The sequence below is a fragment of the Salvelinus namaycush genome, chromosome 22 (genome assembly GCF_016432855.1).
Source record: "Salvelinus namaycush isolate Seneca chromosome 22, SaNama_1.0, whole genome shotgun sequence".
Lineage (NCBI taxonomy): Eukaryota > Metazoa > Chordata > Actinopteri > Salmoniformes > Salmonidae > Salvelinus > Salvelinus namaycush.
The window spans coordinates 15,713,877-15,730,646 of NC_052328.1; the positions used below are offsets into that span (position 1 = coordinate 15,713,877).

Below are 16,770 nucleotides of genomic sequence, written 5' to 3' on the forward strand. Positions count from 1 at the left end.
AAAAGAGGGAAAGTGGGCAGACTGTGCGTAAAAACACTGCTATTAGGCTGCAGCACAACTCTTTCCCTTCCAAGGTAAACATATCACGTTTATAATCCCATTGAAAAGGTCAAATATAAGGCTACGTCTCCATCTGCCGGTGTCATGAGGTGCATGCATGGTGATAAACCGGGGATTCATATTTGTGGGGCAATTCAATTGTGTTCAAGCGTCATTACGCACGACCAGAATCAGTGTTGTAAAACATAGCTAAGCCGAACGAGTTGTCCATATAGTTTATAGAGCCCAGAGACATATGTCTAGTTTCGCAGGCTGCAGCAGCTCACACCTGCACGATTAGTTACAAATCCTCTGACATCAGCACTGCACCAAGTGGACAGTTCCATCGATGCTTGGGGAAAGGAACATAGCCTCCACCTCACAATAGTAGAAAATATCAATGTATTTAAAATATATATATGTTAGTCTAGGCCTATTAACGTTTTATTAAAATAGATTCGTTTTAGAAAATCGTCTATCATGCGCTTATGTTATGGTGATAATGTAAAACTCCGTGTGTATTGGGTCGGTCTGCCTAAACCTATATAAGTACTGCAGCCAAAGCTTTCCAAAGTCTCTCTTGCCAACCGCAAAGATGAACTACGGATCTGACCACTATACCTCGTCGTCCTACCGAAAGATCTTCGGGGACGCCCCTCGTTTCTCACCCTCAACCTCTCGTATGAGCAGTCCCTCCGCCTCCTCCCGCAGTTCTGTGTCCTCCACCAGTTACAGGTCTGCGGTGTCTCTCCCCCGCAGCAATGCGTCATCGCTAGGTTACTACAGAAGGACCGGTCAGTCTTCTTCCTTTTCGACGGTTCCAGGTGACAGCCTCGAATTGACTCAATCCTCCGTCCTCAGCAATGAGTTGAAAGTCACCCGAACCAATGAGAAAGAACAACTGCAGGGTCTCAATGACCGCTTCGCCATGTTCATCGAGAAAGTGCGTACCCTGGAGCAGCAGAACAAGGTCTTGGAGACGGAGCTGGTGACTCTGCGCCAGAGGCAGCACGAGCCATCCCGCATCGCGGACCTATACCACCAGGAGATGCGCGAGCTTCGCGCGCAAGTGGAGGAGATCGGCAGCGAGAAAGCCCACATTCTCATCGATAGGGACAACTTAGAAGAAGACCTGCACAAGCTTAGGGCCAAATATGAGGAGGAGATAAGGGCGCGCGAGGAGGCTGAGCAGACCCTGCGGTCGTTCAAAAAAGACGTGGATGACGCCACCATGGCGCGGCTGGATCTAGAGCGCAAAGTGGAGGGCCTCCTGGATGAGATATCCTTCCTGAGGAAGGTCCACGACGAGGAGGTGGCCGAACTGAGCGGTATGGTCCAGGCAGCTCATGTGTCAGTCGAGGTAGAGCTGGCCAAACCCGACCTCACCTCGGCTCTGAAAGAGATCCGCAATCAGTACGAGACTCTGGCTTTTAAGAACCTGCACTCCGCGGAAGAGTGGTATAAATCCAAGTTTGCCAATCTCAACGAGCAGGCCACCAGGAGCAATGAGGCAATGCGGGCCAGCAGGGAGGAGATCAACGAATTCAGGAGACAACTGCAGTCCAAGACAATTGAGTTGGAGACCCTACGTGGCATCAACGAGTCTTTGGAACGGCAGATTCGAGAGACAGAAGATGGACACAATCTTGAAATCGCAGGTTTGCAGGTAAAATACGTTTGTTTGCACTTGACAGCTCTTTTTCTCACACATACACGCACCCCTCCTTGCACAGATGAACCTGTGTTGGGGAAGTGAGAACATCATGTGTATGCATGATGTAAAAGTAAGATTACGCAAATTATTTGTAAATAAACATTTCAATGCATGATTTATATTGCAATGGGTAGCCGTCTTTGCATCTTAAAACATTGTTATTATTTTGAGACTGTTGTATGTTCTGGGATGACACATCTGGAAGTCAACCTTCCCTGTCCATGGTTCTGAAATGCTCTAAATTTGCAACCGCACGAAGTGGCAGGATCGCCCACGAGCTCTCTAAATAAAGAGGATTTCTAGCAGATATCAGCAACAGTAACCTTCTGCTTGAATCATCACAGCTGTATGTCGTGTCCTGTCCAGCTGAGAAAGTCTTATAAAACTGACCATGAGAGCCCGCGGGGGCTCGTGTGACGTGATGTCATGTGTTCATCATATATACTGAACAAAAATATAAACGCAACATGCAACAATTTCAAAGATTTTAATGAGTTACAGTTAATATAAGTAAATCAGTCAATTTAAATAAATGTATTAGGCCCAAATCTATGGATTTCATGACTGGGCAGGGGTGCAGGTGCCCCCCCATCCCCCGAAAATGTCTGGGATTTTGTATTTCAGCTCATAAAACATGGGACCAACACTACGTTTTGCATTTATATTTTTGTTCAGTGTATCACTATCACGCTGCTTGACATGACAGGAAACATAACGGCACGTCTGCGTCAGAGTAGTCTACGAACCTAGCTTCAACCCCGTAGAGTACTCACCAAATGCAGTTCATTATACTGAATGAACCCCGTGTATTTATACTACCCTAAATCGGATTAGTTGTCATCCGTTTTTGACCGCTTGCGCAAGCGTTCAAATCCTCTTCCTTGCCACCCACAAGCAAACACTTTACTAGGCTACTATGTCCTTATAGATAATTCAATGCATATGGTTACCTGGACATTCAGATTAAACAAAGAGTAGGGCTCAAGGAAAGGATATAGATTAAGTATTCCCATCTGGACTAAGTTTTTTCCTTGGTCCATGTAATGACATTCAGTACTGAGAGGCCTTCTGCAAAGGAGATGTTAAGGTCTAATTTGTTTCTGCCTTTCACCTAAACAGGATACCATTGGGCACCTGGACAATGATTTGCGGAACATCAAGAATGACATGGCTCAGCATCTTCGAGAGTACCAGGATCTGCTCAATGTCAAAATGGCTCTGGACATTGAAATAGCTGCCTACAGGTAATTTACATCTACCAGGACCTGTGACCAGGGTCTGTTAGCAAAGTCTTAGTGATTACCATTCAAAAATAATGTTACAATATGTTAGTCACTAATCACTCTCAGCTATAAATGTATTGACAAAATACTTGTTGACCTGTGTTTGGCCCTCAGAAAACTGCTGGAGGGAGAGGAAACTCACTTTAGCACAGGAATATTATTCGGCGCCTCGAACCATGGCACCAGTCACTTTGGATACCAGCCACGTGCCTCAAGCTATGCACGGAGTACCAATAAGGAGAAAGAGGCTGCTCAGAAAGATGGCTTCAAGGAGATCACTGAGGAAAAAGTAGAGAAGAGCGATGAAGCAGATATCAACTCAAACAACTAGAGACAACAAATTCAGAGCTTGCGAGCCAGTTATCTACAGGCACAGAGCAAATGTACTGTATATCTTAAATTATTACTGTGATGCATTATGTGCAGCTGAGCACTGCTACACTCTCCAGTTTCAATTAAAATAGTGGAATTCGAGATCGTCTTTGTTAGTAATATGATATATGGAAGGTAGGTAGGTAGTTGAAAGGAGTGATAATTTTGTAATTTAAACAAATAGAATATTTTAACGAAATGTACCGGTATATATTTTTGTAGCCTGGTTGCCAGATCTGTTTGTGTTTTAGCCAACTCTTCTGTCGTTCGTTGTCATGCCATGTAAAATACAGTACATGGCTAATACTTTTGTGAGTTGGGGCTCTGTTGATGAAGCCATTAAAAATGTACTGTAACCATTTTGTCCATATTTATTGAACATTGTCAATAAATGACTGAGAAGTATTTTCACTGCTCTCTCAGATCCCCCACCGAGTCGAGTAGAGCAGGAAGGATGCAAATAGGTTTGATATAGATCCAGGCCACACACTGAGCTGAGAGAGGATATTAACTCTCCACAGCTAATTGGCTTGGCATTTGGATCAACTTGAAAATCATCCTTTCAATGCCGACAACCTGCTAAAGACAAACACATCGTTATTCTCATTTTAGTTACTGTAGAGTGAAGACTTCCCATAACCTCCCTGTCCCTCTGAAAGGCTCTGGCTACTGCATGAGCTCAGGGATAGTCCTAGCTCAGTGACTAAGAGTATGACACTGCACTGAACAGATCAAGCCTCAGCCCTAGAGTCACGTTCCTTCTTCAGAGCCACATTACAGGTCAAAACATAAACATCCTTAGCATATCCACATGTGACCAGAAATCAGAATCACATAATTACCATATCCACACCGGCTAATGCAAAATGTAGCCCAATAAAAAGCAATGGGTATATAATATTGCATAGTATTTTATTAGTGTTAATATTGAGAAACTGCATGTATCAAATCCCAACTTGTTGTATTGGTTGTATCAAAAAGGCCTGTTTGAATTATCTTCAAGTAACAGCTGTGTGTCTCTAAACTCTGGTCAGGAAAAACTTGAATGGTTAATCAATATTCAAAACAATGACATGAAGTGACACTAAGAGTGTACAGACAGTCTGTACAAACGTTCAAAGCTCTAAAATGATGTATGATGTAAAATAAGAAAACAGTACAGATTACAGATACAGTGTACATTTAACTCATAACTAGTGTTTCAAAAACATGAGATTTTGGTAGTAGTAGCATGACGGGTCCTTTTTCTCTTTGAGCCCTCTGAAATCACTTCAGTCTCTCAGACTGAAAACTATAACCTAACATAACCATAACAATTTACAGAAGAAGGCATCTGGAAAATAGTCAGGCAAGTAGGCAGAGAGGAGAAGACTTGATTCTGTAAGGCATTAGTAACAAGAATGAAGACCGTGGTTCCCTGAAGGTCAGCATTAATATCAGGATCACATCCATCCCACTTTCCCCTGCTCACATGTGAGCAGGCAGCACCAGTCCAAAGTGGAGAACCAAAATACCATCCTGGGAATAAAAACACATACAAGAAAATAAGCACACAAACTCATAAATGGATGCTAACGATATCAGGGCTACTTCCAGAGAGAGTGACTAGGAGTACATAGGGTCTTGAGTGGACCCACCTGTAGAGCATCGTCTCCCATGGAGCCCTGAACCTCTCGCAGCGACTGATAACGGTCCAGGAGGTGGTCTCCACACACAACATCCACCTGCACCACAACATCATATCATTTTAACAGACTGCATGACATCATATGAGAGTGATACACTGAGCGATAACATACAGTTGAAGTCGGAGGTTTACATACACCTTAGCCAAATACATTTAAACTAAGTTTTTCACAATTCCTGACATTTAATCCTAGTAAAAATTCCCTGTCTTAGGTCAGATAGGATCACCACTTTATTTTAAGAATGTGAAATGTCAGAATAATAGTAGGGAGAATGATTTATTCAGCTTTTATTTCTTTCATCACATTCCCAGTGCGTCAGAAGTTTACATACACTCAATTAGTATTTGGTAGCATTGCCTTTAAAAATTGTTGAACTTGGGTCAAACGTTTTGGGTAGCCTTCCACAAGCTACCCACAATAAGTTGGGTGAATTTTGGCCCATTCCTCCTGACAGAGCTGGTGTAACCAAGTCAGGTTTGTAGGCCACCTTGCTCGCACACACTTTTTCAGTTCTGCCCACAAATGTTCTATAGGACTGAGGTCAGGGCTTTGTGATGGCCACTCCAATACCTTGACTTTCTTGTTCTTAAGCCAGTTTGCCACAACTTTGGAAGTATGCTTGGGGTCATTGTCCGTTTGGAAGACCCATTTGCGACCAAGCTTTAACTTCCTGACTGATGTCTTGAGATGTTGCTTCAAAATATTCACATAATTTTCCTACCTCATGATTCCATCTATTTTGTGAAGTGCACCAGTCCCTCCTGCAGCAAAGCACCCTCACAACATGATGCTGCCACCCCCATGCTTCATGGTTGGGATGGTGTTCTTCGGCTTGCAAGCCTCCCCCTTTTTCCTCCAAACATAACGATGGTCATTATGGCCAAACAGTTCTATTCTTGTTTCATCAGACCAGAGGACATTTCTCCAAAAAGTATTATCTTTGTCCACATGTGCAATTGCAAACCGTAGTCTGGCTTTTTATGGCTGTTTTGGAGCAGTGGCTTCTTCCTTGCTGAGCGGCCTTTCAGGTTATGTCGATATAGGACTTGTTTTACTGTGGATATAGATACTTTTGTACCAGTTTCCTCCAGCATCTTCACAAGGTCCTTTGCTGTTGTTCTGGGATTGATTTGCACTTTTCGCACCAAAGTACGTTCATCTCTAGGAGACAGAATACGTCTCCTTCCTGAGCGGTATGACGGCTGCGTGGTCCCATGGTGTTTATACTTGCGTACTATTGTTTGTACAGAAGAACGTGGTACATTCAGGCATTTGGAAATTGCTTCCAATGATGAACCAGACTTGTGGAGGTCCACATTTTTTTTCCTGAGGTCTTGGCTGATTTCTTTTGATTTTCCCATGATGTCAAGCAAAGAGACACAGAGTTTGAAGGTCGGCCTTGAAATACATCCACAGGTACACCTCCAATTGACGTCAATTAGCCTATCAGAAGCTTCTAAAGCAATGACATAATTTTCTGGAATTTCCCAAGCTGTTTAAAGGCACAGTCAACTTAGCGTATGTAAACTTCTGACCTACTGGAATTGTGATACAGTGAATTATAAGTTAAATAATCTGTCTGTAAACAATTGTTGGAAAAATGACTTGTGTCATGCACAAAGTAGATGTCCTAACTGACTTGCCAAAACTATAGTTTTTAACAAGACATTTTTGGAGTAGTTGCCAAACGAGTTTTAATGACTCCAACCTAAGTGTATGTAAACTTCCGACTTCAACTGTACATGGGAGTCGTCAGCAGGTAGCCTAGCAGTTAAGAGCGTTGGACCAGTAACCGAAATGTTACTGGTTCGAATCCCTGAGCAGACTATGTGAACAATCCACCGATGTGCCCTCGAGCAAGGCAAGTAACCCAAATTGCTCCTGTAAGTCACTCTAGAAAACTGCGTCTGCTAAATGACTCCAATGTAATGGGGGGCATATCTGAGGGGAAACTGGTAGCTGCAGTTTGGGATGTACAAATGAAAACAGAAAAAAGGCTACTGATCAATTTCAATAAGACATAGAAATAGTATTCCTGAATAATCACATTTCCACCCTGGTTTAGAACTGACCTCAATAAAAATGAACAGAACTCTGGACAACGTCAATGCTTATTGTGACAGTGCTTACAATCTGTTCTCCTGCTACTCGGACCACTGCTGAGCTCTGGGTTAGTTACCCTTCCTCTGTCCTCTGCAACTCTTACTCCCCATGTTTCCCCAGACGAGGCCAGTGAGTGCCAAGAAATCACCCTAAGCCTATAATCCCTGTCCAAGTGTGTTACTGCTGAACACGCTATGTACAGGTAGCTCTGCTCCCTGGTTGTGTTGTTACACTCTGCACTTTCATATTAGACAAAATAACACTCTTCTCTCTCTGTCCTTGGGTGAGCTTAAGGTGCATTGACCTCTCACTTAGCTGCTTAGCCCGGATGCCCTAGATTGCCTGGGAATTGCAACAATGCAGGCCACTAAGGTATATTTCAGGGGATGCGATTGATATGGGTTCCTCACACACAGGTATACACACAATGACATTTAAACATGCCTCTTTCTTGAAGCAGAGAACACTCTCACATAACGAGCAGATATACCGCATGTACATATTTATGCCTTTCTCTTTCTGGCATCTTGCCAGGTGTCCCTTTCAGAAATAGTTCATAACCTCATCAGACATCCTGGTAAAGTCAATGTGAAACTCCTCCCACTGACCTGGCAGGTGGGACTCAGCTCCATCTTCCTCCGGATGAAAAGTTCCACATGGCGGACAGTGGCCTCTCCCGACACTCGCACGTACCGCCTCTCCAAAGGCTGGCCAGGTACACCAGTGTTACAGATTTCAATCCCTTATTCATTTGAGCATTATATCAATATAACTAAAACAACTAAATTTCACAACATTAGTTTATGTATGACCATTCCTATATAGTGGATAGCAGCATTATCGCTGATACTGTTATTTATTTTAACAGTCTCGTACAACTGTCATTAAAACTCGAGAAAAGAGCTTGTCAGCAGTAATTACCTTATAGTTGTTAATGCCTTCTTCCGCTCTGGATCAAAACAAAAACACAACATTACATAGAATTTTCTTAATCCCTGCAACCAATTATGTAAAGTTAACCATCAATCTCATAACTTGAAATGTTCGCCCTAGTGCCTATTCACTCAATGGAAGAACTGTAGCACACCAGCACCATCTACTGGGGAGACAAGAATGACCAGAGACAAACATAAACAATAACGTTTCAAAATCTCTTACTGAATATCCCCCATCCCTCAAATAGAAGATACTAATGCTAGGGAGAGACTCACCCCACAAACTCCAGCTGCAGAGACACATCCAGTTCAGGAGGGATGGTGAAGATAGACTGGGGCAGCAACTCCCTCCTCTGCTTCTGGTTCTTCAGCACAGGGACCGCGGGGGACGCCACCACTGAGGTCACAGAGAAACAGTAGCACTAGGGGAATGTTCCACACACAGCAAGGAGACAGACAGAGACTGACACATGGCTAACACCAGAGGTAGAGGCTGTCTTCAGTCTTCAAATACGCAAACCCTTCATATAAACAAAGCTCCATCACATATCTGCCAAAAACAATTAACATCAACAACAAATAAGTATTTTATACCTGGTTTAGGCACCTCCAGTCCTCTCTGTTTGTAAAAATCTATCATCCTTGCTCTCTCCACTGCAAAGAAAATAGAGTAAGAACAATATTCATTTAAACTGCCAAACAAAAGATTGACATGGGAAAATGTGAAAAATGGAAGGCTTGTGGATACTTACATTCTTCTAGATGTGGCAGCATCTTGTAAACAATATCTTGCAACTGTCTGTCAGGTCTGTGGAGGTAAAAATACCCACCATACAGTAAGTATTTACATACCTGTGTATAACTGAGTATTAGCCTATAGATCACTATATTCCTTGATAATGGGCCAATGGGAGAGTTATAGTTATCTGCTGCAAAGCGGACTTCTGTACACGTTGTTTCAGTGAAAATGTCAGTTTATTGTGGCCACGTTTTCATTTAAAATGAGTTTGCACTAGGGCTGCACCCATTTAGTCAACTGGTCGATTGTTTGGTCGATAGGCTGTTGGTCGACCAAGATTTTTTTAGTTGAGCAGTGGCAAATATATATAAACAAATTATGGCACCAGAAACACCTGTCTGATTCACACCTGTCAGAGGGGACTAATCCATTGCGGCGGCAGGATGGCACACCAGTATCACCAGTAGTACATTTACCATTAATTCCCATAATTTCTAATCTACAATGTTTGTTTGGTTACGGTAATTTATGTTAATGCATTCAATATATTATTATTATTACAGTCCTACCGTTGTCATTGTAGGAGTGGACACGCACCTGATTCCGCATATAAAAGTAGACTAGTCTACTTGTTCTGCGCGTAATGTAGACCTATAAGTGTGCCCATTTGGGGATCTGATACTATTTCTGATTGCCTTAACTCACCATGACTGCAGAGCTCCTCAAAGCACCTTTTTTTTTCTTCTCGCCTCAAACAGCAGGTAAACAAAGTCTGTTTTTACATCCATTGAGAATGACAATAGTTCCTCAACATAGCCTATTTTTTAAATCTTTCCAGCTCTCTCCCTTTCGAGTACCACTCAGCATACCAAAATGTTATGCTCTGATCCGGTGGAAACATAATAAAATAGGCCTACCTGATTAATTCTTATCCCTTGTGCAAAATAGCCTACACCTGTGTCTTTCTGGAGCTCACTGGCCTGGGAAACTGAGGGCCCAGAATATTTTATACGTTGCAAGTTTGCTAGCAGGAGCTTCAGGCCTGACCATGTTAATACAATGTTTCAAGTTCCTTGCAGACAGGCCATGTGTAGCCAATGTGATTTATAGGATACTTATTTTTTTTAAATCAGGATATTTTCTACCTGCGGGCTGCAAAGTTTTGTTGGCTTATGTAGGCTATTTTTACATATTGGCAATGGCAATAGAAGTTACTTTTAGATTTGTATCATTTTCATTATGATAGAATTTGATTAACCACATTACATTTTGAGATATGAAGACTATTATAAACTAAATTAAACTGTTCCACGAAAATGTGCATGTGAAAATCATAACCGGCACGCAGATCGGTAGAAATGGCACTTCAAATGGTAAAGGTTGCCGACCGCTGGTGTAGCCTATTACCGGCAACTTAGGAGCATAATGCAGAATCTGCGAAGGCCAGTAGCAGGGGGCAACAGGATTGATCTCTGGCTCCCTCTTTAGTAATTTGTGTCTTCATTTTTAAATCACAGTGCTTAAAGCATCAGACAAGCTCAGTAGCCTAGATATAGTTGATTTTATTCAAACATAGGGTATGTCTATATATGTAAAAATACATGTTTTAAAATTTCCACCAATCGATTGGTCGAAAGAACAGAAGATTCTTGGCTAGTTTGCATATTAGTCATCTGTACATTTGTGTCCCTTTGGACTGTGCAGAAGGCAGAGTTGTGCAGAGCGGTTCAGTAGATAAGCGTGTGTGCTTGGAATGGATAAAAGTGGCATCTACTGATAGACACATCAGTACCTGTGCGTCACACCAGGACATTGTGTACCAGGTAACTCCCCAGCAGGGAGGGTAACCATAGAAACGTCACCTTAAAAAGAACACTAATGAGGACAAGCAGAAAAACAACCTTTGATCGCTCTTTTTGAACAACTCTCATAAACAACATGAACCGATGTCTTCAAATTCAAAACCTCTGATACAATTGAACAAAACAAGAGCATGTGTGCTCTTAGACATCAGAGGCAGGCATGCTTACCTTATATTGTACAGTGGTTGTGTCTGGTGGACCACAATGCTGCAATTGGGACACCTGTTGCTGTAGAAGAAGTGCTTCACGATGCAGCTTTTACAAACTGGGAAAGGGAAAACGCATAACAAAGCAGTTATGACTAATGTGATGAGACTGAAGTGACTGCATTCATATTTCAGGAATTTTCATCTCAATCATTGTATCTCACAAGTGTGCAGACACTCTGTTATGGTGGTGGCATCGATGAGGAATCCACAGCAGAGAGCACAGCGGATATATGGGTAGAATTGATTAAGAGGAAGTTCAGGCTGTGAAAAGATGCAAAAACATGCATGTCATTCTACATTACAGTGCATCACATTTACAGAGTACAAACCATTGTAACTGCCATGTAACTAATGTTACCATATTCATAACAGTATATTATGACTCGCCACTCTAGCAATATAAGAAACGCTAACGTTAGATATTGCCCAAGTCTCCAGTACTGTACCTCATCCTCGGAGTCAACATTATTGGATGTCCCATCGTGGTCTTCCGAGCCATCGTTGTCAACACTGTTCTGGCGGCTACCATCGGTTGGTGTCGCCTCTTCTGAATTCTGACCGACACTCAAGCAACCTGGTCTTTCGAGTTCCTTGGTCCTGTCCTCCATGTTACTGCAATTTGGGTTGATTTCTACGCCAATAAATTTTTCAATTAATCAATAAATTGATATTCACCTGACCCTGGTCTGTCCGTTGAGGGGCAGTGTTGCTAACGTTAGCAAGCGTGCTGGCTACGGTTACAAGTTCAATGAATACACAACGATAACAGTCCTATCTTTACCTTAACGGACTACCTACTAACCACATACGTATTTTAACCATTAACGTTTGCACAAATTAAACTAACGAAACCAACTGTAACAGTTGCTAGCTAGCTACTTTTGTTGTCCTTCGACTTTCAGCAACTTCCGGGTTGGCGCCATGGTGGTGAAACTAGCCAATGAAATCCAAGCTGAGCAGAGTCCCCTAGAAATAGAACGTATAGATCGGAGCACAGTTGCTTTCTCTTATCGTGCATCAAATTAAGGAATATTCATGAATATGACATAAATTAATCATTAGAACAGGGGTCTCCAACCCTGTTCCTGTAGATTTTTGCTCCAACCCCAGTTGTAACTAACCTGGTTCAGCTTATCAACTAGCTATTAGTATTAGGTGTGCTAGATTATGGTTGGAGTGAAAACCTACAGGAGGGTAGCTCTCTAGGAATAGAGTTGGAGAGCCCTGGATTAGAACATACTTAATAATGTGTTTCTTTTTTACTTTTTGGTTTATTTAAGTTTTATCAAACGTAATCTCCTATAGGCTTACTATTGGTAGCTATACATGGATCTAAATTTATGGATCGGGTGCCGTCAGGCAATGGTCTTTAAAATCTCTAACTATTAATTTGGCCATGCAAGATACAAGGAAACATGAGGAATGGTTGCATGGCAGTAATATACCCTGACCACCAGGGAGCACAGAACCCAGCCCTGCAAGCAGAAAAGTCCTCATGGTTTCATATCATATGCCATCAGATAGAAGTGCTTCAGTATTTCACTTGGTTGTTGCATCTCTCATATTTTAAAACAGGGATTCAGTGACTCAATGTATACAGTAATTATTCCTTATGGTGTGTGGTCCCATTTGGATTGTGGTTCAACAATTAAAGCCTTCAAATCATATGCAAACTGGTTTATGTACACTTAACATACTGTGTGTCAACTCCTACCTCTACCTTGTCTGCTTTGAGATCACAGTTACTGTGTGAGTGTTCAGGGAGCGTTGTGCTGGAGCATGTTGAGTGGGACATCTCTGAATCTGACAGCAGCAAGTCTGAGCAGCACAGGCATTCATCTCCCTTCTCATTCCTGCCTTCTCAATTCTGCATTCCTGTCCACTATTCAAGTACCATATTTAATTATCATCCATCACCCCTTGGCGCTCCTGATTTGTCAATGACCGTATTCTTATCGGCAGACTCAACAGCCTTCGCATCTCTAATTACTTGCCCTGCCTGGTTCACTAACTACTTCTCAGATAGAGTTCAGTGTTTCAAATCGAAGGGCCTGCTGTCCGGCAGTCTCTATGGGGGTGTCACAGGGTTCAATTCTTGTGCCGACTCTTTTCTCTGTATATATCAATGATGTCGCTCTTGCTGCGGGTGATTCTTTGATCCACCTCTACGCAGACGACACCATTCTGTATACTTCTGGCCCTTCTTTGGACACTGTGCTAACAAACCTCCAAACGAGCTTAACGCCATATAACACTCCTTCCGTGGCCTCCAACTGCTCTTAAATGCTAGCAAAACGAAATGCCTGCTCTTCAACCGATTGCTGCCCGCACCCGCCCGCCCGACTAGCATCACTACTCTTGACGGTTCTGACTTAGAATATGAGGACAACTATAAATACCTAGGTGTCTGGCTAGACCGTAAACTATCCTTCCAGACTGTCACGTTCCTGACCTATTGTTCCTTTTTCTTTTATTTATTTAGTTGGTCAGGGCGTGAGTTGGGGTGGGTTGTCTTTGTGTGTTTTTGTATTGTCTAGGGTGTTATATGGTTTAGGGGGTTAAGTAGAGTAGATGGGTTAGTGTTCAGTGTAGGTGTCTAGGAAAGTCTATGGTTGCCTGAATTGGTTCTCAATCAGAGACAGCTGGTTATTGTTGTCTCTGATTGGGAGCCATATTTAAGGCAGCCATAGGCTTTAGCTGTTTGTGGGTAATTGTCTATGTGTAGTGTTTGTGTCAGCACTATTTGTCTGTATAGCTTCACGGTCGTCAGTTTGTTATTTTGTTAGTTTGTGTATAGTTGTTAGTTTCTTGTTTTTTCTCTCTTCTAAAATAAAAGAAGATGTATTTTGCACACGCTGCGCCTTGGTCCACTCTCTCTCAAGAAGACGATCGTGACAGAATTACCCACCAATCTAGGACCAAGCGGTGTGTCAAGCGGCAACAGGACCCACCTACACAGGATTCATGGACATGGGAGGAGATACTGGATGGTAAGGGACCTTGGGCACAACCGGGAGAATATCGCCTCCCTCGTGAAGAGCTGGAGGCAGCTAAAGCCGAGAGGAGGCGATATGAGGAGGCAGCACGGAAGCAAGGCTGGAAGCCCGTGAGTACAACCCAAAAATTTCTTGGGGGGGGCCTTAAAGGGAGTGTGGCGAAGTCAGGTAGGAGACCTGCGCCTACTCCCTGTACTTACTGTGGAGAGCGAGAGTACGGGCAGACACCGTGTTACGCAGTAGAGCGCATGGTGTCTCCTGTACGTGTGCATAGCCCGGTTCGGTACATTCCAGCTCCACGTATCGGCCGGGCTAGATTGAGCGTTGAGCCGGATGTCATGAAGCCGGCCCAACGCATCTGGCCACCAGTGCGTCTCCTCGGGCCGGCTTACATGGCACCAGCCTTACGCATGGTGTCCCCGGTTCACCTACATAGCCCGGTGCGGGTTATTCCACCTCCCTGCACTGGTCGGGCGACGGGGAGCATACAACCAGGTAAGGTTGGACAGGCTCAGTGCTCAAGGGAGCCAGTATGCCTGCACGGTCCGGTATTTCCGGCGCCACCTCCCCGCTCCAGCCCAGTACCACCAGTGCCTACACCACGCACCAGGCTTCCTGTGCGTCTTCAGAGCCCTGTGCCTCCTCCACGCACTAGCTCTATGGTGCGTGTCTCCAGCCCTTTACCACCAGTGCCTACACCACGCACCAAGCCTCCTGTGTGTCCCCAGAGTCCTGTGCGTCCTGTTGCTGCTCCCCGCACTAGCCCTGAGATGCGTGTCCTCAGCCCGATACCACCAGTTCCGGCACCACGCACTAGGCCTAATGTGCGTCCCCAGGGTCCAGCATGCCCTGTTCCTTCTCCCCGCACTAGCCCTGAGATGCGTGTCCTCAGCCCGGTACCTCCAGTTCCGGCACCAAGCACCAGGCCTACAGTGCGTCTCAGCCGGCCAGAGTCTGCCGTCTGCCCAACGGCGCCTGAACTGCCCGTCTGCCCAACGCCGTCTGAACTGCCCGTCTGCCCAACGCCGTCTGAACTGCCCGTCTGCCCAACGCCGTCTGAACTGTCCGTCTGCCAAGCGCCGCATGAACTGCCCGTCTGTACTGAGTATTCAAAGCCGCCCGTCTGTACTGAGCCTGCAAAGCCGCCCGTCTGCCATGAGCCTTCAGAGCCGTCCGCCAGACAGGAGCCGCTAGAGCCTTCCGCCAGACAGGAGCCGCTAGAGCCTTCCGCCAGACAGGATCAGCCAGAGCCTTCCGCCAGACAGGATCAGCCAGAGCCTTCCGCCAGACAGGATCAGCCAGAGCCTTCCGCCAGACAGGATCAGCCAGAGCCTTCCGCCAGACAGGATCAGCCAGAGCCTTCCGCCAGACAGGATCAGCCAGAGCCTTCCACCAGACAGGATCAGCCAGAGCCTTCCGCCAGCCATGAGCAGCCAGATCCGTCAGCCAGCCATGAGCAGCCAGATCCGTCAGCCAGCCATGAGCAGCCAGATCCGTCAGCCAGCCATGAGCAGCCAGATCCGTCAGCCAGCCATGAGCAGCCAGATCCGTCAGCCAGCCATGAGCAGCCAGATCCGTCAGCCAGCCATGAGCAGCCAGATCCGTCAGCCAGCCATGAGCCGTCCAGCCAGGATCCGCCAGAGCCGTCCAGCCAGGATCCGCCAGAGCCGTCCAGCCAGGATCCGCCAGAGCCGTCCAGCCAGGATCCGCCATTCAGTCCGGTGCTGCCCCTCAGTCCGGTGCTGCCCCTCAGTCCGGTGCTGCCCCTCAGTCCGGTGCTGCCCCTTAATCCAGTGGGGTTAATGTGGAGGGTGGCCATTTGGAGGAGGCTACGAAAGCGGGTAGTGATATGGTGGGGTGGGGACCACGACCAGTGCCAGAGCCGCCACCGTGGACAGACGCCCACCCAGACCCTCCCCTAGACTTTATGCTGGTGCGCCCGGAGTTCGCACCTTAAGGGGGGGGTTATGTCACGTTCCTGACCTATTGTTCCTTTTTCTTTTATTTATTTAGTTGGTCAGGGCGTGAGTTGGGGTGGGTTGTCTTTGTGTGTTTTTGTATTGTCTAGGGTGTTGTATGGTTTAGGGGGTTAAGTAGAGTAGATGGGTTAGTGTTCAGTGTAGGTGTCTAGGAAAGTCTATGGTTGCCTGAATTGGTTCTCAATCAGAGACAGCTGGTTATTGTTGTCTCTGATTGGGAGCCATATTTAAGGCAGCCATAGGCTTTAGCTGTTTGTGGGTAATTGTCTATGTGTAGTGTTTGTGTCAGCACTATTTGTCTGTATAGCTTCACGGTCGTCAGTTTGTTATTTTGTTAGTTTGTGTATAGTTGTTCGTTTCTTGTTTTTTCTCTCTTCTAAAATAAAAGAAGATGTATTTTGCACACGCTGCGCCTTGGTCCACTCTCTCTCAAGAAGACGATCGTGACACAGACTCACATTAAGCATCTCCAATCCAAAGTTAAATCTAGAATTGGCTTCCTATTTCGCAACAAAACCTCCTTCACTCATGCTGCTAAACATACCCTTTTAAAACTGAATATCCTACCGATCCTTGACTTCGGCGATGTCATTTACAAAATAGCCTCCAACACTCTACTCAGCAAATTGGATACAGTCTATCACAGTGCCATCCGTTTTGTCACCAAAGCCCCATATACTACCCACCACTGCGACCTGTATGCTCTTGTTGGCTGGTCCTTGCAACATATTCGTCGCCAAACCCACTGGCTCCAGGTCATCTATAAGTCTTTGCTAGGTAAAGCTCCACCTTATCTCAGCTCACTGGTCACCATAGCAATACCCACCCGTAGCACACGCTCCAGCAGGTAT

At 44.9% G+C, this 16,770-nt stretch overlaps 2 protein-coding genes across 2 annotated transcripts; one reads left to right on the forward strand and one right to left on the reverse strand.

The window, feature by feature from the left end:
- Positions 1-563: 563 nt before the first annotated feature.
- inaa (internexin neuronal intermediate filament protein, alpha a) lies at positions 564-3,367 on the forward strand. Its single transcript, XM_038960158.1, has 3 exons — positions 564-1,705; positions 2,873-2,997; positions 3,151-3,367. The coding sequence occupies exons 1-3, from the start codon at positions 635-637 to the stop codon at positions 3,365-3,367; spliced, it is 1,413 nt and encodes a 470-aa protein (XP_038816086.1). The 5' UTR covers positions 564-634.
- A 942-nt stretch (positions 3,368-4,309) lies between these two features.
- On the reverse strand, positions 4,310-11,858 carry pcgf6 (polycomb group ring finger 6). The gene is made up of 10 exons (XM_038960874.1): positions 11,391-11,858; positions 11,106-11,205; positions 10,904-11,000; positions 8,887-8,942; positions 8,729-8,788; positions 8,411-8,531; positions 8,121-8,148; positions 7,808-7,906; positions 5,046-5,132; positions 4,310-4,926 (listed from the first exon to the last, which is right to left on the reverse strand). The coding sequence occupies exons 1-10, from the start codon at positions 11,550-11,552 to the stop codon at positions 4,876-4,878; spliced, it is 861 nt and encodes a 286-aa protein (XP_038816802.1). The 5' UTR covers positions 11,553-11,858; the 3' UTR covers positions 4,310-4,875.
- Positions 11,859-16,770: the final 4,912 nt, after the last annotated feature.

Excerpts from the sequence above, each read along its gene's own strand:
- inaa (XM_038960158.1), top strand. The coding sequence starts at position 635 with ATGAACTACGGATCTGACCACTATACCTCGTCGTCCTACCGAAAGATC. Across the intron at positions 1,706-2,872 it reads TTGAAATCGCAGGTTTGCAG|GATACCATTGGGCACCTGGA; the intron begins GTAAAATACGTT and ends TCACCTAAACAG. Across the intron at positions 2,998-3,150 it reads ATTGAAATAGCTGCCTACAG|AAAACTGCTGGAGGGAGAGG; the intron begins GTAATTTACATC and ends TTTGGCCCTCAG.
- pcgf6 (XM_038960874.1), bottom strand. The coding sequence starts at position 11,552 with ATGGAGGACAGGACCAAGGAACTCGAAAGACCAGGTTGCTTGAGTGTC. Across the intron at positions 8,943-10,903 it reads CAACCACTGTACAATATAAG|ACCTGACAGACAGTTGCAAG; the intron begins GTAAGCATGCCT and ends TTACCTCCACAG. Across the intron at positions 8,532-8,728 it reads ACTGGAGGTGCCTAAACCAG|TGGTGGCGTCCCCCGCGGTC; the intron begins GTATAAAATACT and ends CTGTGACCTCAG.